Below are 25,859 nucleotides of genomic sequence, written 5' to 3'. Positions count from 1 at the left end.
AGTCCCATATAGTGCCCAAAAGTAAGTAGCCTCTTATTAGGAGAAATTCTTTTATAGGGCCCCAAAGATTCCTCGAGACCCTAAAATAGGCTATATCCACTACTTTTTCAGCCTCATATAGAGCCCCTCACTCAAGATGCTCTAATCCCCCCCCTTCCTTCCCTTCTTCTCACGCTTTCCTTTTTGTCTTTATCTCTCTATAAATAAAACAATATAAAATTGTTGACATGGTTTAACCGTAACCATTTAAATAAGAGGGAGGAAAGGGGAGAGAATCATACTCCAACCACGTATGTTATTGTCTATTGAGAGATTTTTCAGTATGTTTGAAACACGAGCACATACGTTATATGTTATTATACAAGTAGAGGGACACTTGAAAATAAAATTCCCTCCACTTACATAATAACATGTGGCGTACGACCACTTATCTTGAGCACAATGAAAAATCTCTAGACTATTTGCAAGGGCTTGTAATTCAATAGGTGTTCACCTCCACATTTGAGGTCTTTTTTATACCATCTTCCACAATATTAATTGTATAAAATAAATTCTCATTCACTGCTACCTTTCACGCTGGTTCTAATGAGCTTGATTTCTATACACAGGAAGCAAGTATATAGAAATTACCCTTGATTTTTACATTACAGTTGTTACAGAATGTGTTAAGTTTTGTTGATGCACAAAATCGGAGGGGTCTTGAAACAACGTAAATCCGACCGTGAATCTGCAAGAAATGTAAAGAACACAAGATGTATCGTGGTGCACCCCAATGTTTGGGCTACGTTCACACTGATTATTGTATTTCTCTAAAAGGATTGTGAGGGAAAGGGTAAGAGCTTCTGAGGGTGAGAGAGCTCTTCCTATGGCCTAAGAATTGGCCTCCCCTAATAAGGAGAGTGAGGAGTCCTTTTATAGAATAAAGGCTCCTCACTTATTACATATTTGCCTCTTCCTTTACTACATAATTACATTTGAGTCCTCCGAGTATTTATACGAGATCTAAATACGAATGCCCTAAGTATGGTACAAACAGTAGTCCCCCAAGTCTTCAGTCAAGAGAGTCTTTTGGCTGGAGACTTGAAATTTAGTCCATGTATAGGCCGAAGTAACTAGATGTCGTCTAGAACTGATATCCGATATGAGGCGGTGCCCAATCTGAAATGATGCTCAACTAGAAGTAGCACATATTGCGAGGCTGCTCTGATTGTGGCTTTGTTGCCTTGGTTGGCTCTGCTTGTGGCGTTGAAGGTGAGGGAGTCCCTTTTATAGAATAAGGGCTCACTCCTTAATACATAAATGGTGGGCTAAAGTGATGCTTGTGGCGAGGCGGCTGCTTAACATGGGGCAATACTCTCTAATGATGGTGAGGGAATCCCTTTTATAAAATAAGGGCTCGTTCCTCAATACATAAGTGACGGGTTAGGAGTGATGCTCGCGGTGAGGCGGTTGCTCAGCTGGCGACGATGCTCTCTAATGAAGGTGAGAGAGTCCCTTTTATAAAATAAGGGCTCGCTCCTTAGTACATGAATAATTGGTGCTCTCTAATGAAAGTGAGGGAGTCCCTTTTATAGAATAAGGGCTCGCATCTCAATACATAAATAATGGGCTAAGTTCCCCAAGTATTTTTCATGAGGCCCAATTGAGGCCCAAATATATGGTACATAATGTAGTCCCCCAAGTCTTCGGTCAATAGAGTCTGTTGGCTGGAAACTTCAAATCGAATCCATGTATGGGCCGAAGTGGCGGTTGTTCAGATGCGGTATTTGTATACCCTGCACTAAAGCTTTGTAGGTGAAGCTTTGCAAGTGAAGCTTTGAAGCTAGAGCTCTGTAAATAAAGCTTTTAAAGCAAGAGCTCTGTAAATAAAACTTTTGAAGCTAGATTGACATAAGTAATGCTCATGAATGTTTATGTTGATTGACATGAGTGATGCTTATGGATGTTGACATAAGTGATGCTCATGGATGTTGACATGAGTGATGCTCATGAATGTTGACATGAGTGATGCTCATGAATGTTTATGTATGAATGACATGAGTGATGCTCATGTATAATTTTGGAATACTGGGCGTACTTTTGATCACCTAGTGGGTGATAATAGCGGCAGGTTGCCGAATAATTTTGGAGTATTGGGTGTACTTTTGATCACCTGGTTGGTGAGGCGTACTTTTGATCACCTGGTTGGTGATAATAGCGGCAAGTTGCCGAATAATTTTGGAGTACTGGGCGTACTTTTGATCACCTGGTTGGTGATAATAGCGGCAAGTTGCCGAATAATTTTTTGTAGTACTGGACGTACTTTTGATCACCTGGTTGGTGATAATAGAGGGCCTGGCTCTTTTGGGCCTATGGGCCTTCGCCCTCCACATAACACTTCAACCCATTATTTTGGGCTTGACGTTTTTTTTATTACCCTTTGATAGGGTTTATACATATGTCTGCGAAGATAAGAAAAATAATTTACATCATTCAAAAATAAATCTGACCCTCTCCTCAATGGGTCACGCCCATAATTTACATTGTTCTTTTTTCTGCATGCCATCACCGCCGCAATTATGTCTGCTTTTTTTTTTTATCTTCTTTTGCTTTCTGCTTTTGCTTTTACTTTCTCTTTTCTCTTTTGCTTTCTGCTTTTGTTTCCCACTTCATTTCCAGACATCCTTTTGCTTTTCCTTTTCTCTTTTTGCTTTTGCTTTCCTTGATCTCTTTCCACTGCACCTTTAATTTCTTTGAGTATGGGGTCCTCTGACTCGAGCACATTCTCACCATTTTCGTTGTCGGTGGTGTCACCTTGCTCATTCTGTTTGAAACCAATCATTACAGTTTTGGCCAAAGCTTCAAAGACCTTCTGCACTGTTGGATTTGTGTTGCCTTGAGCCATGAATCTTCTGAACACATCTTCTCTCAACCCATCATTTCTGTGGAGTTTGATCGTCTTTTCGATTTCAAGCTGCTTCCTGCTACTTTTCGATTTCAAACAGAAATTTAATCAAATAATCAGGACACTCAACTGTTTTTTAGAGTTCACTGCCTAATTCCATAATGCGAAGGCACAGTGGAATTATTTCTGTTGACAGAAGGAAACTAATAACTTCAGTATCATCAACCTTCACCAAGGCACCAATGACTCATAAACTCGTAAGCCTTAAGTACTCAAATTGTCTTGCCTTGCATTAAGGAACAACATTCTTGTATCTGGGTGGGAAGCTACGCACTGAAAAAGAGCAAGAGCATTGCAAACTCAATTGGATTGTGCCGGAGTCAGATTTGGTGGTGATAGAATAGGGTATATTGAAACTATCTCCTGGATGCGTGCAGCAATAGTACCAAAAGAATTCCACAATACATGAGCCAAATCTTGAAATAATTCTCTCGTCTTTGAAAGTTCAAGAAGCGCGTTTTCTCGAAGATCAGGATTACTCAAGTCAAGCACCAAGTGCTTTGCTTATGCCATTTTACGATCTTTGTTTGCTTGAGCTCCAGCAATGCTTGGTGCTGAAACGCTTAGACCTCTGAATGGAACATTTAATGAAAGTGACTGGGGCCAGTTTGCCATTAATTACAACACCCTAAATTCTCACCACTCGGGTATTGAGACAGATTTTATTATCAAGTAGGGTTGCCTGACTGCACCTTGACGTACTTAATTCAACTAAAGAAGAAGCCTTGGGCGAACAATGGAATGGAGACGTTGCCGATCTTTCTCTCTCTCTCCGTCGCTTCGAGTATTGCTTGATTCGCCGTTTAAATGGGCAAACTTGGAATACGGGCATGCGTCGTTTAGGGCCTTGTACGACAGCATGAAGTCCTCGCAAGGAGTGTCGTACGCCGTCGTAAAGCTCTTCTCTGATTGCATAAGCGATACTCTATTTTGCAGCGCTTCTGCGAAGTAAAAGGTGACTCTTTTAGTTGGATCTCTGTGGTCTAAGACCGATTCCCTAAGTCGAACCAGAGACTTGACGGTGGAGAACAGGGATTACTGAGTCGACTCGGGCAGTGGGGTCGAAACGGATCGGCGCAATAGAGACCGAAATCAGAATTGCTCATCTGCCACGTGTCTCAAGCAGAAGGCAGGTTGGAACTATCCGTTGAATCCCTACCACGTATTATGCTATCCACCGTCTATTATGAGAGGGAGAAGAGTAAACTACAAAGTGTGAAGCGAGTAAGAAATTGGTGCTGGAATTTGTCTTGCAGTTGTAAGGAGAGACTGAGTGAGAAAGGAGGTGGCTCCGTGGGTTTTCTGGGAAAGCTTTGGGTTCTTGGGTTTTTGCAGATTCACGGTGGTGAGATGAAAAATTGAGAAAGAACCGACTTAGATTTTTGTGTCGATTCCCACAGACGGCGCCGAATGTTGATGCACAAAACCGGAGGGGTCTTAGAACAACGTAAATCCGACCATTAATCTGCAAGGAATGTAAAGAACACAGGATGTATCGTGGTTCACCCCAATGTTTGGGCTACGTCCACACTGATTATTGTATTTCTCTTAGAGGATTATGAGGGAGAGGGTGAGAGAGCTTCTGAGGGTAAAAAAGCTCTTCCCATGGCCTAAGAATTGGCCACCCCTAATGAGGAGAGTGATGAGTCCTTTTATAGAATAAGGGCTCATCACTTATTACATATTTGCCCATTCCTTTACTACATAATTACATTTGAATCCTCCGAGTATTTATATAAGATCTAAATACGGATGCCCTAAGTATGGTACAAACAAGTTTGATCAAAGTAAATTATGTCAATTAATTGTGAGATCTATCTAATTTTTTGTTCATAAACCAAAGTAGCAATTCAGCTAAAATTTAAACACCAATTAATACTCCAACTTTCTAAAAAACAAAAGAAAAACAACAAAGGTCTGGGTGTGTGGTCAGGTGAGGAGACCCTTCTTTACCAACCACCCTACTCTTTGAGCCATCAAGGGCAAGTGCTTAACCTCAACTGCCGACTCCTCCAACCTCATCTACGCTTGCTTGTTGTTGATTACAGATTGAGAGAAAAGCTTTGAGTTGAGCAGATGTCATTGCCTTCTTCCACTTCCATAAAACAACCACAACCCCATGTCCATGATGTCGAAGATGTCGATGTCATCACCTGCAAAGGTATGTATTATATGTTTGTTAATTTCTACAACTAAATCAAAATCAAATACCAAAATACTTACTCATGTGTTATGTTTGTTGGAATTTAGGATTATTTTGTTATTTGAATTTGAGCTTAGCCCGTTACTATTAGGGTTTCGTTTTCTTGCTTATTAGGGTTCGGTTAGTTCTCTATATATATGATACTTTGTAGCTCGTAAAATAAACAAGTCATTCACAATGTAGCCTCTTGGAGTTTTGTAGCCGTTTCGGCATTCTCGTTTATTTAATAATACTATTAGTTTGTTAGTCTCGTTCGTTGCGCGCTCTGATATTCAACTTGGTATCAGAGCAGGTTTGATTCTTTTGGATCTAATATGCTTATGTTTGTTCGTATTGCCTATGTTTTTGTCCAGTTTCGATCTGTGAAACTTTTTTCGTTTTTTGGTTTGAGTTACCCTTTTGTTGTCGTTACCAAAAAAAAAATCTGTTAAAGTTTGAAGCCGGAGTCGCGCCGAGCCACCAGCCGTTACCCTTGCTATCGCCCACCATTGTGTTTGTTCCTCTTCCCTCCGTAAAGATGAACCCACCAATCCGTATTGCACCTGCATCAGACCCGCGCCACTCATAGCTGCCCGCATCAGGTCACCACCTACGCACTGCCTACACCAGACTGTTGCCTGAAACCCCAACCCGACCCGCCAATCTAACCAATCCACCACACCACTGCTACACCTCTGTCTCCCACTGCTGCTGTACCTACTGCCATCCCTGCCTCCAAATGATTCATTCCATGACCTACTGCTGCACATCTGTCGTTATGCCGACTAAGCCATCCTGACCAGATTTGTTGAACCAACCCTCCACCCCACCACTGTCTTTTGCTTCCTCACTTGAAAAGCCTGCAACCACACCTCGGAGTCTGAGTTCAAAATGTTGGTTTGCACTTGTTTTACACCCAGTTTGCTAACGTGAACCGAAGAAAGAGAGAATGGAGTTGAAGCTTTGGTCCTTGTTGATTGAAGCTATCGTTGGGCTTGTATTGGTTGATTTGGATTCAGAATGAAATTTGTTTGCCAATCACTCGAGTGCTTAAACTTGTGACCACCCGAGTGATAAGTTTTGTTTTTTATTCGTTCGTTGCTGCAGTTGAGATATAAGAATCTAGTTTGTTGAGTGACAGAGTCCATACTCCCAGCATTTGGTTTCCAGAATTTGTTGATTGCTGGAATTGCTTGTTTGGTCACTCGCTTGCTCTCTTGGATTGTTCGTTTGCTAGCTTGAATCGCTTGTCTTGTCGTGTCCGCCTAACGGAGCTCGCCTTGTCGTGTCCACCTAACGGAGCTTGCCTTGTCGTGTCCGCCTAACGGAGCTTGCCTTATCCTATCCACCTAACAGAGCTTGTCTTGTCTTGTCCGCCTAACGGAGCTTACATCCACATCTGCTTGTTGGCAAACTCATGATGTGTACTGCCATGAGTTTGACGGGGGGTGTTGGAATTTAGGATTATTTTGTTATTTGAATTTGGGCTTAGCTCGTTAGTATTAGGGTTTCGTTTTCTTGCTTATTAGGGTTAGGTTAGTTCTCTATATATATGATGCTTTGTAGCTCGTAGAATAAACAAGTCATTCACAATGTAGCCTCTTGGAGTTTTATAGCCGTTTCGACATTCTCGTTTATTTAATAATACTATTATTTTGTTAGTCTCGTTCGTTGCGCACTCTAATATCAACTATGTTTTGTGAAAATCCAAATCCAAATGAAAATGTAAAAGCAGCGGCAGTGGCGTGGGGAGCTGGACGGCCTTTGGTGATAGAGCAAGTGAATGTGAGTCCACCTCAGCCAATGGAGATAAGGATCAAAGTTGTCTGCACCTCTCTCTGTCGTAGTGACCTCTCTGCCTGGGAGTCTCAGGTATTTCTTTTCTTTTTCTTATTCTTCAATTTTTTGTTGTTGACCTGCTCGCATTTATATCTGTCATTTTAATTGCAGGCTATCTTTCCTCGGATATTTGGCCATGAAGCAACGGGGTAAATTATTTCTGTATTTTCTATTTCATCTACTTATATATATAAATATATATATATATATATATATATATATATATATAATAGCAGTCGAGAGTGTTGGGGAGGGAGTGACTGAATGTACTCAAGGGGACCATGTGCTAACAGTGTTCATTGGGGAATGCGGGAAATGCAGGCAATGCGCATCGGGTAAAACTAACATCTGCCATCTCCTGGGGCTTGAAAGGAGAGGCGTAATGCACTGCGATCAGAGGACACGCTTCTCTATAAATGCCACTGGGGAGCCCGTTTACCATTATTGTGCAGTTTCAAGTTTTAGCGAATATACTGTGGTGCACTCAGGATGTGCTGTCAAAATCAGCTCACTTGTGCCTCTGGAGGAAGTATGCCTTCTCAGTTGTGGAGTAGCTGGAGGTAGAGTTTCAAGTCTTGCTGATATTGCCATGAGATCGCATGATACATGCATACACATGATGTATGCATACATATATAGCTCAGAGGGTTTAAGGTTTGGTAGAGGAATGCAATTTCAGTTTATGATAGCCCTCAGACACCGCTACATGGACTTCTATGTAGGCTGTATGCGTATTGGTAATGACAATTCTTGGTCAACGAAAAGCATATCTAACATATGTTATGTATGGATACAAATTTTTAGGCTTGGGTGCAGCTTCGAACATTGCTGATATATCTAATGGATCAAGTGTGGTGATATTCGGTCTTGGGACAGTAGGCCTTTCTGTAAGTACAGGTTTACCTTTATATCGGTACAGTAGGCCTTGCAAAAATGACAGCAGCAGCAATGCAGCATATAATTCAAACAATAATGGTTTCGTGTGTGATAGGTTTCACAGGGTGCAAAGCTTAGGGGAGCATCTCAAATAATTGGTGTTGACACTTGTTAAATTTTAGGTAGACGGACCATTGGTCCACTCCAACAAGATCGATAATGTCCTCATTTGATCACCTACTCAATCCGTCAGGTGTGGGGGGTGGGTTTTAATCCAAAAAGGCTCGGTATTAGTTAGAGTGGGATAACACTCCCCCGCACTTGAGACCTCATTTTATGGGTCACACGTGGAGTTCCACACATCGGCAACCACGTGGAGCCAAGTCGGGGCTCACCCGTTCCATCAGGTGTGGGGTTTCCCCTGGCTCTGATACCATGTTAAATTTCAGGTAGACGGGTCATGGTCTACTCCAACGATATCGATATTGTGGACAACACTTGGTCACCTACTCAATCCGTCAGATGTGGAGTTTTATCACAAAAGGCATCGGTGTTAGTTAGAGTAGGGTAATTCTATTTAAAGGGCTTGTTCTCAAGCCTTCTGGCCGATGTGGGACAGATGAATTCTAACAACACTAATCCTGAAAAGGGTGAAAATGGTATATTTTGAGAGATATGTGTTTCTTCTATCTGGATTCTGGAGTTATATGTTAAATTATGATGCTCTTACTGGTACACACAGCTAAAGCTTTTGGAATTACAGAATTTATCAAACCAAATGACAGCAAAGAACCTATTCAACAGGTAATTCTGACTAAACCATATGGTCCAGATGGATCCCCCTCCCCCAATTTAATATTATCAAAGAAAATAATAATAATAATAATAATTAAATAGTCAGCGTGACCGATGGTTGGAGCTTGGTTGTAGATTGAATGAGGTGATTGGAATTCTACAGTGAGTAAGGAACGATAATGGATCAACTTGAATATCATTTGTCTTGAAACTAAAATGTGAGCTAACGTTCTTTCAGGTTATTAAGCATATGACAGGCGGTGGAGCAGATTACTCATTTGAATGTATAGGTGACACTGGGATGGTAATTGGTAACTACTGCATTGCAGGCATGTTGCGATGTAAGTTTCTCATATCTCAGGGTTTCCTTTTCTTTTTAAGCATATCTCATATTTAATTTTGTGTGTAAATTGATGAAGTTCTATTCATTCAACTTGGCCTCGTTTTTATATGGCGTTTGCTTGAAGGGATGGGGTTTGACGGTTACACTTGGAATGCCAAAGTGAAGCCCGAAATAACAGCTCATTATGGAGCATTTCTTACTGGAAGAACATTGAAGGGATCGCTATTTGGAGGATGGAAACCTAAAACTGATCTCCCTTCCTTAGTAGAAATGTACACAAAAAAGGTAATTGAACTAACTAAAATTCCACTGAAGCTTCAAGAAAGATATATCATCTAATATGAAGTGTCCTTTTACCTTTCATTATGGTAGAATTCATTATGTCCTCATGTAGTTTAGGTAATCTACAGACCATCTTCGGTCCTAGCACTCTGGTACTTACCAGAAAATGCGACAGGGGGGATGTCTAAGCAATAGAGCTCTTGTTAACACTTTAGCATGTTTTAGTTTGATAAATGTCTAATGTCTCGATGATTCAACGTGATCACAGAAACATTTCCTTTTATATGAGCAAATAGAAATTGAATAACTGTTGAAGTTTCCGAAGCATTTTTAGTATGTCAAAATAATAATATTGAAGCCTTCCAGTTTGGCCTTGTTTTTATGAAAAAGATTTTGCTTGAAGAATTTTTGAATTAACAAAAAGTACACAGAGCCTATTAATTATAAAACGTATGTTTTGTTAATTGGAAAATGCAGGAAATCCAAGTTGATGAGTACTTAACACATAACCTGCCGTTTGAAGATGTGAATAAAGCTTTCAATCTCATGCGAGAAGGCAAGTGTTTGCGTTGTGTCATCCACATGGAAAACTAGTTTTCCCTTGTTTTGTCACCTTGGTCCTTTGATAGAACAAGAGCACAAATTGCCTTTGTACGTCCTACATGCAAGATTTGATTGTTCCATCCTTGTTCTGATCAAGTTTTATCTACTCGTGGAGGATAATTATCTGTGATTAATAATCCTTTCCATTGGAAGTTGGAAGGCTAGCTCAAGTAACTGGCACTCCTTCCTTCCCCCAGCTGTTTAAACTTTATTGTAAACTGTTCCCTGTTGCAACATTAGTGAATTTTAGTTTAAAGAATCCAATCAATATCCATGTATGCAATTGATGTCAAAGATTATTTACAAACATAAAGAGAGAATTTGTATCCACCAACCGTATTACTCGGTAATTACTTGGTTCATGCTCGAGAACTGAATTGGAGATTCTTTCATTTGTTGCGTGGCAATCAAATTGAAGCTTCTCTTGGGGGAAAATAAATGAATTTGATATTGTATTTCAAGTTTCTAAAAGAAAAGGCACAAAGTTGAATGATATATACATATGTGAAGCCTGCCTTTGTTGATGGATTGATGTAGGAAAATAGGGGTCGATCAAAGTGGAGAGATTCATAGAAACAAAAGTCGTACAAAATAAGAAATAATGGTGCAAAAATGAGAAAACATTGGTTTTTAGCAAAGGAAAAGGCAACAAGTCATTGTTGCATATTTGCTAGTAGCTTAAGCAGGCTTCGAGAAAAGAGAGACTTGAGTTTAAAATTTTAGGAAAGTTTGAGTTTTGGCTATTTTTGTCTTTTCCTGTTTTATAAGAATTTATTAGTTTTCTTTTGTGTTTCGTTTATTTACTAGACTTACATGTCCTAGTAGTAGAATTAGAGTTTGACGTCTATATAAAGGCTTGGCTTATCGAAGTTGTAATTCAGATTATGTCATATTATTATCAACCATATTTAGAGTTTTCTATTTTGTGGGTGAATTCCAATTTGTCTGTTGAGTTTGGACGCTTGTCAATCCTTGTATCTTTGTCAATCATTGTATCTCTATTTTTTCAGAAAAAATCAATCCTTAAATTATAAAAATATGTCAATTACATCTCTAATATTATATTCGAAGCTACTATATTCAATTTTCCGTCAATTTAAGTCACATTACTTGCATGTGATACACATTTGGGGGTAGATTGGTAGTTTTTCATAAATAAATTGTGTATGGAGTTAACTTTGGAGGATAAATTGGTAGTTTTTCAAAAAGAAATATTGTAAGTTAACTTTTGATGGTAAATTGGACGTTAATTTGCAACCTATATGAAATGTTAAGGGTTTATAGACGAGAAAATGATAATATTATACTTTAAAGTGTGTTAAGTAACCTAAGTTGACGAAAAATTGGATAAAATAGCTTTGAATATAATAGTATGAATGAATTTAGCAATTTTTAATAAATTTAGGGACTTTTTATCCCTAAAAATAATTCAGGGACCTAATTTTCACTGGAGTGATAGTTCAGGGACTAAATCTACACTTCACCCTTGTTTGAAACATTGAATGAACAAATTAACCTACTATACACCTTGAAGGTCAAAATAACTTGGTTTTAGGAATGCTATTTTGAATTTGTAACTGACAAGGGATGAAGGCTACCAAGGTATTATTCGCATTTGAATGCTTATTAACTTGATTGGCTGAACCGCCGCACATCCTATATATACACTTGGCGCTGTAAGTATAAATTGCGATATGTTTGTCGTTTTGAGTAGGTGAGGGGGTGATCTGTGATCAAAACTTTTTTTCTCCCAAAAAAGTCGTAGGAATATTATTAAGAAAGGCCGGAGGACCATACGCAAACGTTAGGAAACCTACATGCTTATTTATATACACGGACTGGAAACGTAGACATGAGGGAAAGTTAATTAACAACAGAGATGGCTGATCACCAGAGAGTTGGTGTTCATCCTGCTGGAGATGTGGAGGCACCACCAACTGCAATACCACCCATGCCTCCGGTGGTGCTACTGCATGGACACAGTTCATCATCATCATCAACTACAGAGAGAGAAAGCGACAGAGAAAACGAAGCTGCTTCTGCTTCTGCTTCAGGCGAATAATCACTCTGCTCCTTTATCTCATCTTCCACCCTAAACTTCCTAATTACTCGGATGATAGCTTGAAGATTAGCGACTTAAGGCACAATTTGGACATGACCTTATATGCTCAATTCGACGTCAAATAACAGCCAATTACCCAAACAAGAGAAATGGAGTTTACTACGAGAAAGGTGGCCGGTTGAGTGTGTGGTATACAACCACGAAGCTTTATGACGCTACCAAAGTTTTACCAAGCTCATCAGAACAAAACTCTACTCAATGTAGCCTTGACTGGCCAAACGCAAAATGGAAGCACTTTCCATATGTATTTCCATCAATGCAGTTGTCGTTTTCTCTCGTAGTAAACGCAGCCATTGAGTTGTGACGGAAATAAAAAAGTATTTTATATGTAATGGTGTACAGATCTACATAGAGTCATGTCTATCGATAAAATGTCATGTCATGTGTCCTACAATAGTTAAAAATATATAACTAGAAGGATCTACGAGCAGAGTGAATCACATAATCAGAACTTGAACTGACCTGCAGGATCAGTTTCAACTTGAACTAACCAGAACACCTGATGGATTTTGTCACCTGTACGTTCCAGTCATTCTGGGTGCATCTTATGTGATACAGACCCAACCACTTCAATTTATAAAGTGGATTAACAATACCTCTCATTGCCATCCATGGAAGCATGTTTGGCTTCTAAATATCAGGACAACATAGAAGAACTAATCACCAGTCAAAGCCCGCGGTCTGTGCTCAATCGTAAACAAGGACATCCCAGTTTGTGAAATTGCTCTAACAAATGCCATATTTGCCGTTACAGTTGGAGCACACCAGGAATCACCAGTACCAAAAACAACCTTATTCTTCAAAGCCAGTTTTCTAGTGGTTGGAAGGCTCATCATGCGTTCAGAGGGACTATCAGGAACAACCCTGCACCAGTCCTAAAGGTTATTAGCGCATGATAATACCAACAAAAGGAAAATGATTAACCAGATACAGACCCTATAGATAATAAAGGAGCAAATCATCAAACCTATCATACCAACGTCCATACAACTCAGTTTGAACCTCAATGCAGACCAGGGTTGGTCGGTTATCACAAATGTGCAGTGCTCATTTCCTTCTTTCTATAAATTTTCATTTCCTAATTAAATAAATAACCTCAAAATATGTTTAATGTCCTAGACTGAGGGCACTAGAATCTAGTTAGGCTTTACCAACCTCGGAAGCCAATATGTAAGTCTATTTCATGCATCATCCTCCAAATTCAATCTACAAAGTTCCTCGTATGTGCAATGACCTATATCATACACCCAAGGTTAACTCACCAATTAAGTTGAAGCATTCCGCAGGCCGAAGCCAATTATATAAGGAAAAACAACTTAAAACAGTTTTTGGTTTTTAGTTTTCATTTTGTGTACTTTTCCTTATACATTTCTGCTACATCTCTTCCGGCATCCTTCCTCCACTCTTCTTTATCTCTCTTTCTCCCATGTTTTTATTCTATCTCCAACACAAAAATGAAAACTAAAAACTAAAAAAACAAAAAAGAAGTTGTTATCAAATGGACCCTTAGTTTTTTCTATAATGTCAGTGTTTATATCCTTTTGAAATTGGGGCAGACACAAAAAAATGTTTAAAGAAGTAACAAAAAACTGGTAGGAAAACTCACGTAAGATACTTTAGCAAATGGCTAGCTCTCAAGTTCTCATTGGGCCCACCACACATAAATGCTAACTCTTTGAACTCCAAAAGGACACTTTCACAGATTATGCCTCTCTTTCCAGACATTGCGCGACCAAGTTCAACAAGAATTGGATTCTGAATCTCAGACATCACCTGGCAGGATATCAAGAAACCTTAACCTGGATTGGATGTTAATGTAACATAAATCTTGTGAAAGGTGGATAATTTTATTTAGTTCCCAGAACGAAAAAATGGTTGATGAGGCATATAAACAAACTTTATGAGTCAGCATGATAGCAAATACCATAAGAAATATTTAAGGAAAAGATAAATAAATATAATAAGAAGTTCAATGTACAGAGTAACAGTGGTTAAAATCTTATAGGTTGTCATTTTAACGGACTGCCAATGATCTACTGAACCAATCCATCTTTGTTTGTGTTTATTAAGTATCTGCCACACTGTAAAACAATAAACTTGAACAGCCTGGATTGAAAGGATTTCTCAAGATATTTTAAATCTTAAAAGTAAAACTGACCATTCACAGAGTAATACCACAGAGCCAACAGACACGCTAACTCTAAAACTAACTACTTTTTGAGTTCATAATTCAATCCTTCAATACGGCTATGTCCCGCTATAACACCAAAAGATTTCCAAGAAAATGGGACGGGAAGCACAAAACTAGAATGAAGAACTAACCTGTTGAATCACAAACTCGTAGTTACCCTTAAACCGCTGCCTCAATTCACTTTCTGGAGTAGCCAAAAGCTTGTCTGTACCACCATTACTAATACCCGATATAAGAGCAATCAAAGCAGTTGTATCAAAGTTAATAAGTTCACCATCACCCAGAATACGCCCCAGTTTCACAGATTCCACATTTTTTGCATCCAATGAGTGAATTCCCATTCTTGAAATCAGAGAAGAGAAAACAGGGAAAAATTGAGTGTCCTCCTTTGAGACAGACGGATCCTGGTAAGTCTCAGCAGCCACCTCTCCCAGGCATGAGTCCTTGACATCAGATTCTGAACTGAAAACAGTGTCCCTTGGATCATTAACCTTTATTTCAAATACACAAGCCTGTTGAAACGTTCTTGCGGCAAGTACATTAGTCCAGTCACCAGGTTCCTCGGATAAATCAAAATCAAAGTCTAAAATAGGAAAATCCAATCGAAACTCAGTTGCCCCAAACTCCTCTTTTAGTCTATCACAAATAACGCTGCTAAGACCGTTTCGGTATGAGAAGAAAAGAATAATCGAGGAAGGTTTGAGTGCCACAGCAGAGCGGGCAGCAGCAGTGAGTTGCTGAATACGCAATTTTAAGCCCCTACTCTTATGATGGGAAGGGGATCGGAAGCCAGTCCAAGTAATGTATTTAGGGTTCCTGTCGGAGACAACAATCCAGACAGGGTTCCCATGGAGTGTGCAAACTATATCAACATGGACGTGTTTGTGGTTGACACAAGGGTCGGTTTGCTGTGCAACTGGGGCTAAGGTTGAGAAAGGGATTGGCTTGCAAACGCGAGAAACCCCAGTAATGAAGGGCTGCCGGAGAATGTGAACAACTGCCTCGATGTGTCCGATATTGACACTGCCAAAATTACAGTTGAAATTAACAAAAAAGATACCCGTCAAATACAAGACAGACACTCCACAATCAAAATCAGTCCATTTCATTCCAGTTCACAAGTAATGAAAGGCGAAGGAGATGACAATTACTTGTTTGTTTACTTTTCAGTCGATATATTTCCACGATAAAATCATTAAGCAGCTAAGTGGGTTTAGATTATTTGGAGACTAAATAGAATTAGACGCCATGCCATAAAAAACTCAACTCATTCATTCACAATCACAATAAATAAAAAAAACTCAACTCATGCATAAACAAGTAAAGAAATGAAAAGCAAACCAGATGATAATTATTTGTTTGTTTGATTTTGGAATTTCATTGATTCAGACGATACATTTCGAATTTCATTATAATAGAATGAGATGATGTGAAAATGAATGGGCAAGCAATTCAGTGCAAACCTCTTGATGTTGGTGAGGGGAGTTGAAGAAGTGGAGGAGGAGGCGGCGGAGGAGGAGCGGGAGAGAAAAATGAGTTCGGAGTCAACCAGTTTGAGAAGAGTGCGTTTGATGTTGGTAGGAGCTGGCAATCCCTCAATCCGCCCTATCACAAATCTGCATCTCTTCCTTGCCAATTCCAATTCCACTGCTGCTTGTTGTGCTGCATATGCATCTGCTTCTGCTCCATCAATCACTTCCTTTCTTCCGACTTCCATTTTTGCTCAACGAGGTACTCCAACAAGAAAGAAAATACTCCATGTACGTATGAGGCACGCACGGCAGGCCCAACGCCTTTTATATACTGTGGCTCGGCTCACTAAAAGCCCATTTATCTCACTTGGACCAACTCATGCAACACGAAAAGAAGCCCATTGATCTCAATGCTGTCCTGTGGTCGGCTGTGTCTTTCTATTCCAGTCTCCACCTCTTTTGTTTCTCCTCCTTCCTCTCAAATTCTCAATTCTTCCATTCCATTCCACAGTGACAGTGTTAACAGTGCATTGCAGCGCCGCAGACGACGAGTCCGGGGCCTTCTCTTCGTCTTCTCCGGTATTCCATCTTCTTCTTCTCGCTACTTTTCCTCAACTATTTGTTTATTTATTTTTATTATTTCTGCTGCTGCTGATGATATTTCTCTTCTGTTTTATTCTTCATTTTTTCTGCCCAACGAACCCAGCCTAGGGCTCTTGATTTAGCCAGTTGTTGTTATTGCAAATCACTTCTTTCACATCTTTTGGGCTTAACCTGCAATTAATACCACTTTTGATTAAAGATTAAAGGTTACAGATTAAAGGTTAAATATCATGCTGGATAGGATAATCTGGTGTAAATTATAACAATCCTCTGAATTTTTTTTAATTTCTTTCGTGCTAAGCCAAAATATATATTCATTATAATGTCATTTCATCTGCTATAGGTGAAGCAATGGCCGTTGAAGAGGACTCCGTTGAACAAGTACTTGCAGCGCGTCAAGAGAGGCTAAGAGCTCTTAAAGCTGCTCAGGAACTGTTAAACACTCCAGATGAGGATTCCGCTCAAGCTCACGATAACACTAATGAAAACAATGCAATTAGTGACGAAGCGTGAGTAGATCCTATTCATGTTTTGTATGTTAATATCCCTTACCTATCCTCCATTTTCTAAATAGTCTTATTCAAGTATTATATTAATTTTAAATTCACAAGTTTGTGGGTTGATAATGTGAACATTATTTGGTTTACCCATGATGTTTGCAATCCCTACTCGCTCTGGATTTATATTTCATACGCATGTGTCATTTGAGATGATACTAAACGGTTTTGTTTGCATTTAATATTTCATGTATCTCTACAAGCATGAGGTATGCATGTGATTATGGGTTTTTTTGGGGATAACATAACTATGGATTATGTGGTTTCATCGTGAGCACAAGATCTTTAGGGTGAGGACAAGAGTAAACCTGAATAATCCCCAAAAGGAGCAGCTGAATGAAGTTTGGGAAGTAGATACTGTCGTACCATACACATATGAGACTTCTGCTTCCATTTTTTTTCATGGTCTATGTCTTCACTTATACTAGCATTTGGAATTCATTTCATGGTTGTATTTGTTTAGCTTAGTGAGATAGTTGATTTATAGTAGAAGGCTTGGTCAGGATGTTTTCCATTATATCATTACTTATTATGGTACATAGGTTTTGTCTGTTCTTCATGGCCTTTAAGTTTATAGGACCCAGAAAAAATGGCTGCCTCCTAAACTGTAAGTTTGTGCAGTAATGCCAACATGAAATTCCGAAATTATGTTCCTCATGATAAGCAGCTTCAGGGGGGAAAGCTTGTTCCACCGGTGCTGCCAAAGTTTGAAGACCCTGTTGCAGCAGTACCTCCTCTATCAGAGAAGAAAGAGGTGCTTGATTATTTTTGAATTTCGAGGCCCACTCTCTTATTCAGTTAATCACTAGCATCTGTGCTTTTCAAAGGGATTGTTCCTTATCTTACATGTGCTAATTCTGGATCAACGTTCAGGACCCATTTGTGAATATTGCTCCTAAAAAACCAAACTGGGAACTTCGCAGGGATGTGCAGAAGAGGCTTGATAAGCTTGAAAAGCGAACACAAAAGGCAATGCTTAAACTTATGGGTATGTAATTACCATTTTCACCATCACCCTCCATAGAAAATTTAAAAGATTGAACATCATGAAATATTTTCTTAAATTGATTCGTTAGAAGGTGTGCCATAAGTTTCGATCACCATTACCATATTGTTGTTTTCAGAAATAAAGCAGTTGATCTCTTCATATTTCTTTTCATCTTTCCTAATATTGAGCTGTATGTCAGTAACTTGCATTGTTACTTTCCTCGCCATTATTAAAGTCATGCTTCCCCCACTGGGAAATATATCAATCTCACATGGTGTCCCATTGGATATTCAGTTGCATTGTCTGGAGAAGTAAATAGTTTCAGAACCATAATTGGGGCCTCAGTTCAGCCTCTGCATTAAAAAGATCAAGTCTTTTCGTTGATGTGCTTGGCTTACAATGTAAAGAGGCTAACATTGCATTTGGTTAGGAAATTGGTTTGAAGGTTTCAAGGAACTGCATCACTTTACACTTTAATTAATCTATCTCCTGTGACAATGAGAATCAACTGCTTAATAACTGGTTTTCTCTTTCTTTTTGTATTTTTTTGTTTTAGCAGGGGAACAAGAGAAGCAAAAGCAATTGGATAGAGATGGCGGAAATGGTGGAGAAGACTAGAATTGACTTTTCCTGACCCTGGCACCTGAAAAACAAAAAGGGGAAAAGGAGAAAAAATCACATAAGCTCTTCGAGTTAAACATCAGACCTTCCCCGCTCACTTTTAAACATGTTGAATAGAGATTTGTACCTGTTTGCAAGTAGTGACTTGGAAATCTGCTTCTTTTAGCTTTATTATTGATGATAAACTCTGAGTTCTGCATTTGTTGAAACTGAATGTATTCTTGGTATTTTCGCCAAACAACGAAAATGGTGTCAATAGACTCCATACAAACATCCACAGCCAACTTGAGCTATCAACACCCTAGACAGAATGGCCTGCTGCAGTTCCAAGTTGGAAATTCCGACCTGTTGGGAGCCACAATGTGTGATTTTGTGCTTGATTATCCTTGGTTCTTGTTGATGAAAATATTACAGGAGAAAGTCTTGGTTACAGCCACCACCTCTACCTCCATCTAGAGAAGAAATTATAGAGCAGCATGTGCGCAGTAGGTGGATTGAGAGATGCGGTGGCCGTACCCAAGACGCACTCCGATTCCAAATCCAAAGTGACATCCAAGATCCAACTTCCAACCAACAAATCCAGTCAATTTAAACAGAATAATTTTAGAATGCTTTTTTATGAAATGAAAGTGATGGGCAAACGTATTTGTACTGGATTAACTTTGATGGGCAAATACCCCATTTTTGGTACTTTGCAAACAAATCATTCATCTCTTTCCCTGAAGCAGTCAATTAACAACTTACACACAAGAGAGGGGAGACTTTTACAGAGCTCTATCAAAAGTAAATTACTCACGGGAGAAGGAACAGAAGAAATTTATAAGGAAAAATGGATGCACAACGATTGAAGAATAATCCACCCAGTTTCGAATGGCCATCTGCACTTCTGGATCGGTCACTTTTACTCTGTAACGCAGAAAACTATTCTCATATATTGCTTATATTCTGTCATTCCTGAGCTGGTTGGAGCCCTTATTCATGTGCTCCATGTTCCAAGAGGGGTCTACTGGAGGAAGTTGGAATTCATCCGGTTTCAAGGCCAATGCAAAATCGGGCAATGTTGGTGCTGTCTCCATGATTCTGCAGTTGAAATATCCAAAACCAGACGTTAATTATTCCCGAGGGTTTGTTCTATGTATCATCAGCCAAGAACACTGAGATTGCAATTAGGGGTGCCAAGAGTGAAAAGGAGATTGCATTTAGGCATAAACAAAATACTATTGGTAATAGTTCTCTCAGGCAGGAACAGGACATACTTCTCGTGTGAGTACAGATCACGGTTTATCCGCACTTTGCTTGAAGCATCTTTTGGAATTTTCTCAGATAGATACTTCATGGTTCCCCAGAGCGGTGGATTTCTGCATAATGTGTAAAAAAGCACTTAACCATTAAAAGAAGAACGATTGACAAGAAGAAGAAAGCTGATCAGCTAATGGACATTTCAATCTTGAAACATCCAATGCTACATACGAGAAGGTAGATCTTCACAATACGCACACAAATTTCAAGAAGGGCCTGTAGAATAATCTCTGCTAATATCTAGAGATTGGACTAGACTCTAGAGTAGATAATTTAGGAGACAGTTTTCTTAGGAAGAGTTCTCGTAGAAACTGAACTCCATCTTAATGGCCTAAAGTTGCAAATCTCATACTAAAGACAATTTTATGTTCGTTCCTGGTACATGTTTGTGTTTGACGTTCATGGAGATAGGGAGAGAGGATAAAGATATTGCGGCTACAGCATATAATTTATTGCCCCTAGAAAAAACAGCAGATAATCTGCTAGATGCCACCCAATGAAATTAGCAAAATGAATACACAAATCCAGCCTCTACCCACCTCGACAAAGGGGGAGCAGCATTAAATGCTTCGCATGCCTTCTTACTTTCTTTGAAATACTCATCTGCTGCTTGCAAAGCAGCTACAGCCATCCCATGAAATTTTTCTGTGTTACCCTCATCAAGGATCAAACCATGATAGTAATATGCAGCAGCCTGGTTAAAATGGGAAGGTTAAAATTGGAAGAACTTTGGTTAGCTGTTCAGAACACAAACTTCAATCGTAATTCGTAATTGAAATCAAATATTCATCATTAGCAGCGTAAGACCCCTCCCTATCAGCTAGATCAACTCGAAAGAATGAACTAAACTACATGATTCTTCATGAATAGTTCAATATACTTTCATTTGGCAGTTACTCATTCAGAAAAGACAATAGCGTATCAGAAACTAGAACATAGGTATCAAAATCTGCATGCACGTAATCTAATACAAGGGAAGACAAACCGAATGAGCGAGTAATCACCAACATAGAAAATACAAATGACCAACTTGATATCTTTTTTAGATAAATGCAAGTGTGCTTTCTAGAGGAATCACTACAAGGCCACTATTTTCCCCCCATAAATAAAACATACATGTTAAATCACGCTTTTGGTTTCCTTATTACTCTCATAGACACTATCCTTATAGTGGGAGGTAAACTCATAAGTTTAGAAGGATAGTGGTCGTCGTACCCAGTGCACAAGGCTCCCGCTTTAAGCAGGGTCTGGGAGAGGTGAATGTCGGCTAGCCTTACCCCCATTTATGGAGAGGCTGCTCCCAATTTAGAAGGATAGTGGTAAGAGCATAAAAAAGACGAGCAGAAAGTGCAAAATACCTTTGCCTCAACATATTTCCACTTCACAAAGAGCCGATGCTTTTCACCCCAACCATTTAATAATGGAAGGTTCATAATGTTATCTTGAGCCTGCAAATAAATGGCAAAAAGAAAGCACTATGCTTCAGGATCACCATGTGATTCAACAAACATATAATGTGTTCGGATGACAAGAGTAATCATGACAAACATAGTGAACCACAAGAATTAACAACTTATATAAGACATGTAACTGTTATGAAATGTATAGGAACTTCTCACAACTACTCCAAATAGAGAACAGCCAAAATTACTCAATGTCGGGAAGGGCAACAGGAAAACCTAAGAATGTAGCAAAAAATTGGATTATGAATAAAAGGAATACTGAATAAGGATATGATTTTAGACAAACAGCACAAATTGGAGGTTAGATCCTCTTGTTTGGAGTATTGAGAGAGTTCCTGTTTTTTTACCCATTCTAAATGTTGGGTATGTGGGTAAGTTCAGCATCATGGGCATGCATCATATATGCACGTGAAGGCATGATAGCCTTTGTGAAAGAGAATCCGGCACATTACGAAAGACTACTGATAGAAAGAGATAATAACCTAGAACCAAACAAACTCACTAGTAAATATAGAGTAGTAGTATAAATGGGGTAAGCTCACCTAAGGCATCAAACAAAAGAGGGTGTATATTTGTTATCATTTTTGGTTTTTTCACCTTGCCATCGATGGAATCCATCATGTTCTCACAACGCGGTTTTAGAATCACTATAATGGTCCGTTAATCTAGAATATCTAAATTCAGACCCTAAACTGATGCTATTCGAGCTGACTACTGTTTCCTCTTTCCAACTCAATTCACAAGGTTCAATTTCAAAATGCACATAAGCCAAAGGAGATGAATTAAAACAGGAACACAATGGAAGCATGGAAAATTTATAACAAATATCCCAGACATTAAATGATATTACTTATTGACAAGATCAAACCAGCAATCATGATAAATTTCTTACCTGTTGCCAATACTTCACCATTTCACATGCAAGCCTTCGCTTCACTGCAAGTGTAGCTTTTGTGCTATCTATTGCCATTCCAAGTTGAATATCAACACCCTACAGGAGACAGGTGGAAAGAATGAAAGAATGAAGTTAAAATTATAAAATAAAACAAAGAAATCAAAAGATAAAAGGGTCAGCAAAACATAATAGTCAGAAGACACAAGGTTCCAACTAAATTTCATTTTCGGGATACGCTGGACGATAACGAGATGTCAAAAAAGAAAGAAAGAAGATGCATGAAAAACCAAACGTATTGCAGTTGTACCCTTTGTGCCCATTAAGCAGGACAGGTTCACAACTTCAGGCTGACTGCAATACTTATGTTTTATAGTAAAAGATGGCATTTCAGAAGCATAAATCCTGAAATATAAAATGCAACATTTTACCAGATCAGTCCCTTTAAGTAAAGTTACTACCTGTCCTAATGCTTGTAGGCAAAGCGCTCGAAGAACTCCTTCTGCTAAGTCAATTGGCAGGTTTCTCCTGCAATCAAGGAATAGTCAAAAGATTATAAATAACAGCGTTAGGAACATGATAACAAGCAGAAAGTTAAAAATCAGTGCAAATTTTAAACTGATACAAACTTGAGCTCAGTAGGCAACTGTGGAAGAACATGTCGGACGGCACAATCAAGGTATCCTGCTGCCTTCAGGAAAATATCAATGGAAGCTCGCCTACTCTCTGTAACAACAAGAAAAACAATGGAACCTTCATAGTATGACCAATGAAAAAGAAAGGGCCATGCAAGGCACAACCTAAAGGTAGACTGATGACAACTACTGCATACACTGATTTTGTTAATTTTCTTTAGAAGTCTTACAAAAACAAGATTTCTGATAATATAATATAAACAGGTGAAACAAAGAACTTAGTACGAAGTATCAAACACAAAATCCATTTTTCACTCGTCTTAGTGAATTCCTTAACATATCAGCATACTGCTATTAAGAGTTTAATGACATAATCTAATGGATTTTCAGTTTTTTTTATCTCCGATTTTCCAATTCCTACTATTTTTCACTGAGTTCCTACGTCAACCATACTAGGTTTCACCCAAAAATTACTGCATCTGATTCTTAAATCCAGGCGACAGTTTTGTACTATAACACAAAGTTCTCTTAGAAACTGAGAAGACTTTATAACCATATAAAGCTATACTCATTCTAGAAAGCATTGACAACACAACTTTTCTCGTTAACTTAACAAGCCATGGTAGGATAATAATAGAGACGATAAAAAAAACATAATTAATCGGCTATAGCTCAGTTTTCATGTGGTAATGCCTACCTTCTGTTACTTTTGGCTGATAACCATCACCAGATGTTCTTGGAAGAAGTAACAAGTTAGCTTGTGATAATGATAGCATTGCCATTAAGTGCAAAATCGACAGCACCTCGTACCATGCATTAGACATAGCTGTTTCCTGTAGAATCATTCATTCACATTAAGCGAGGTTCCCCTTGACAATATCATTGAATCTGAACACTATTTGAGGAATGACTGAATGAGGAAAGCAAAAACTATGATTTGCACAACAGAGAAATATGAGCTTTAAGAGCGCTCCCACATGCCCACCTCTGCATCATCCTCATGATTTACCCACAAAAATTGAACCTTGTGGTGTAGCTGGCTTCCTTCACATTATAAATAAGAAACGCCTTTAGGATTTACTAAAACTTGTGGATACAATTAAATGAGATGGCATGAGATCATGATTTACCATCTTTCATTAATCCCAAAAGGACAGGCAAATAATCCTCGAGAGCCTGCTGAAGATCGGCCAATGTTGAACCACCTGATGATAAGAATTCATTTAGATAAAGAAATATCTGAGTTCAGATATCATTTGGAAAAATTAACAAGCTTGTGTTTATGAGAACCATGTTGAGTAGCAGCTCTTCTCCTCGTTCTGGTAATTGTTGGACCTTCTTGGGCAGCCATTACAACTATGCGAGTCCTTAAAGCAGATAGGCGTTCCACTAAACTTTTGGACAAGTGATCACCAAGTGACTGAGAGAAATCAACAGGTTTAGGGATTCGCAAACCAGGAACATAGACAGAAACTTCCCCAATGTTTGCCGGCCTCCTCCTATTTCCTAGTGTATCTTTCGGTGTTGAGACCAGGCATCCCATATCCTAAGACTCGCTATATCTGCTAACCAAACAAAGTTCATTCAATCAGAATCGGCGGCTGTATATATAGATTATAGACACACGCATACGATTCTCTATGCATATGAATTTGCAAATTAACGGAGGCAGACTCTCTCACACATGAAACAGTGGTGAATTCAGAAGAGCATGCATATGAAACAGAAACGAAGATTGTTCAAATACTATAGTCCAAAGGATGGAGATGGGTATCACAAGGAGGAGGAACATAATAAACAGCAAGGAAGGCATAATTAAATGCCAACCACCAAAGTGCACAAGTAGTAGGTTGTTGTTCACGAGCAACACCCAAATGGCTTGACTAGAACTCTCTCTCTGTCTTTGAGATTGAGATTGAGAAATTAAATTTTATTAATTGGTATTTAAAAACAATTATATCTATTTACAAAGGTAGACCAAGTGTGAAGGAAGGGAGCATTAATTAGTAGTATGTAAAGAAATAAATAAGAGTTGGGAAAATTTGATGAAATAAAAAACAAACCTCGTCTGTTAAAGGAAGGGTGAGTGATTGGTCTAGCGTTGTTGTATTTTCTGCAGCAAAAGGAAAAAAAGAAATAGAAGAATCAGAGAGGCTAGAAGAAAAAAATTAAAAAAATTAGTTAGTTTTTTGTGAAAGGAGGAGAGAATGAATCACATGAAAGGCATGAGGGAGGCATGGCGTTGGACAAGAGTTGAAAGAGAAAGAAGGGGGTGATTTCTCGTGCAACCAATTGCAATTCCATTTGCATACGTACGCCCGTCCGTTGAAATGATATGTGAAATGTGAATGTGAAAGTAAAGCAATTCTACAATTGAACTACAAATACTCTAAAGGAAAGGAAAGGAAAACATTTGGTGCTTGGTAATTGGTATTTGGTATTTGGTATTTGGAGTAACCTAACCCTTCCTCTCACGAAATAGTGAACTTGAGCCGAGGATTATGAGTAAAGAAAGGGTGTCCAAACAAACAAGTTGAAACAAGCAACAACTGGAGCAAAGCATTGAATTGAATTCTATTAAATTAAAAACCCAGAATTCCAGGCTTCAAGCTTCAAAGCTTCAAGCTTGAAGGGACTCCAAAGTCTCCGAGGCTCCAATCCAAGCAACTGGAAGCAATTGAATAATTGATAGGGTGAGAAGGCGAGAATACTTACCAGTTAACATACAAGGCAGCGACTTTGGATTGAGTTTCCAAGTTGGTGGACTCTTTCGATCATCAACCCCCAATCAGTCAGTCAGTCTCCTCCATTAACGATAATATGAGAAGGAACAAACAAGCTCTTTTACTCTATGACGGACACCCCACAATTACCGCCTTTAGCCTTTAAGAAGCTTTAATCTTTTAAGCTTATTTGGTCTCTGCAGTCTGGAGAGAGATAGATCACAGACCAACAGCCCTTGAAAATTTTTACAAAGAGGAGAAAGGCAGCCTGCCTTTTTGTTGATGTAGGAGCAGAGTCGTCCGGAGTCCAGAGAAGAAAGAGCCGAACAAACATAAGTGAGGAGGACAGAGGAGGGTATTGGAAATTTGGAAAATGTAAAATTCCTTATATTAAAAATGAAGTATTGTTATTAACATTTCAAAATTTTC

General features: G+C 38.9%; 3 protein-coding genes and 2 pseudogenes across 9 annotated transcripts; 2 read left to right on the top strand and 3 right to left on the bottom strand.

Annotated features, from left to right (window-relative positions):
* Window positions 1-2,963: 2,963 nt before the first annotated feature.
* On the bottom strand, window positions 2,964-3,711 carry LOC114820958 (uncharacterized; annotated as a pseudogene).
* A 4,600-nt stretch (window positions 3,712-8,311) lies between these two features.
* Window positions 8,312-10,142, top strand: LOC103455743 (alcohol dehydrogenase-like 6; annotated as a pseudogene).
* A 2,142-nt stretch (window positions 10,143-12,284) lies between these two features.
* Window positions 12,285-15,894, bottom strand: LOC103455712 (uncharacterized). Of its 4 annotated transcripts, XR_003768499.2 has the most exons (5): window positions 15,641-15,894; window positions 14,309-15,200; window positions 13,593-13,759; window positions 13,142-13,220; window positions 12,285-12,850 (listed from the first exon to the last, which is right to left on the bottom strand). XR_003768499.2 is itself a non-coding variant. In XM_008395301.4 (4 exons), the coding sequence occupies exons 1-4, from the start codon at window positions 15,892-15,894 to the stop codon at window positions 12,643-12,645; spliced, it is 1,521 nt and encodes a 506-aa protein (XP_008393523.1). In that variant the 3' UTR covers window positions 12,285-12,642. The 4 variants fall into 4 exon arrangements, 2 of the variants coding, with proteins under 2 accessions (XP_008393523.1, XP_008393524.1); XR_011575251.1 differs by lacking the exon at window positions 13,142-13,220 and having other exon boundaries at window positions 13,593-13,785; XM_008395301.4 differs by lacking the exon at window positions 13,142-13,220.
* A 34-nt stretch (window positions 15,895-15,928) lies between these two features.
* On the top strand, window positions 15,929-18,702 carry LOC103455711 (uncharacterized). Of its 2 annotated transcripts, none has more exons than XM_008395300.4 (5): window positions 15,929-16,228; window positions 16,596-16,761; window positions 17,431-17,563; window positions 17,683-17,797; window positions 18,357-18,702. In XM_008395300.4, the coding sequence occupies exons 1-5, from the start codon at window positions 16,060-16,062 to the stop codon at window positions 18,413-18,415; spliced, it is 642 nt and encodes a 213-aa protein (XP_008393522.2). In that variant the 5' UTR covers window positions 15,929-16,059; the 3' UTR covers window positions 18,416-18,702. The 2 variants fall into 2 exon arrangements, with proteins under 2 accessions (XP_008393522.2, XP_008393521.2); XM_008395299.4 differs by having other exon boundaries at window positions 16,034-16,228; window positions 18,354-18,702.
* A 346-nt stretch (window positions 18,703-19,048) lies between these two features.
* On the bottom strand, window positions 19,049-25,859 carry LOC103455709 (uncharacterized). 3 transcript variants are annotated; one of them, XM_029092925.2, is made up of 13 exons: window positions 25,423-25,859; window positions 24,771-24,820; window positions 23,998-24,269; window positions 23,838-23,912; window positions 23,693-23,751; window positions 23,405-23,540; window positions 22,702-22,798; window positions 22,534-22,600; window positions 22,073-22,171; window positions 21,076-21,165; window positions 20,257-20,411; window positions 19,675-19,776; window positions 19,049-19,498 (listed from the first exon to the last, which is right to left on the bottom strand). In XM_029092925.2, exons 3-13 carry the CDS (start codon window positions 24,248-24,250, stop codon window positions 19,357-19,359), a joined length of 1,275 nt encoding a protein of 424 aa, XP_028948758.1. In that variant the 5' UTR covers window positions 24,251-24,269; window positions 24,771-24,820; window positions 25,423-25,859; the 3' UTR covers window positions 19,049-19,356. The 3 variants fall into 3 exon arrangements, with proteins under 3 accessions (XP_028948758.1, XP_028948759.1, XP_028948760.1); XM_029092926.2 differs by lacking the exon at window positions 24,771-24,820 and having other exon boundaries at window positions 25,423-25,807; XM_029092927.2 differs by lacking the exon at window positions 24,771-24,820 and having other exon boundaries at window positions 23,998-24,272; window positions 25,423-25,648.

The sequence above is a fragment of the Malus domestica genome, chromosome 14 (assembly GCF_042453785.1).
Source record: "Malus domestica chromosome 14, GDT2T_hap1".
Classification (NCBI taxonomy): Eukaryota; Viridiplantae; Streptophyta; class Magnoliopsida; order Rosales; family Rosaceae; genus Malus; species Malus domestica.
This window is presented reverse-complemented; position numbering and strand designations above follow the sequence as displayed.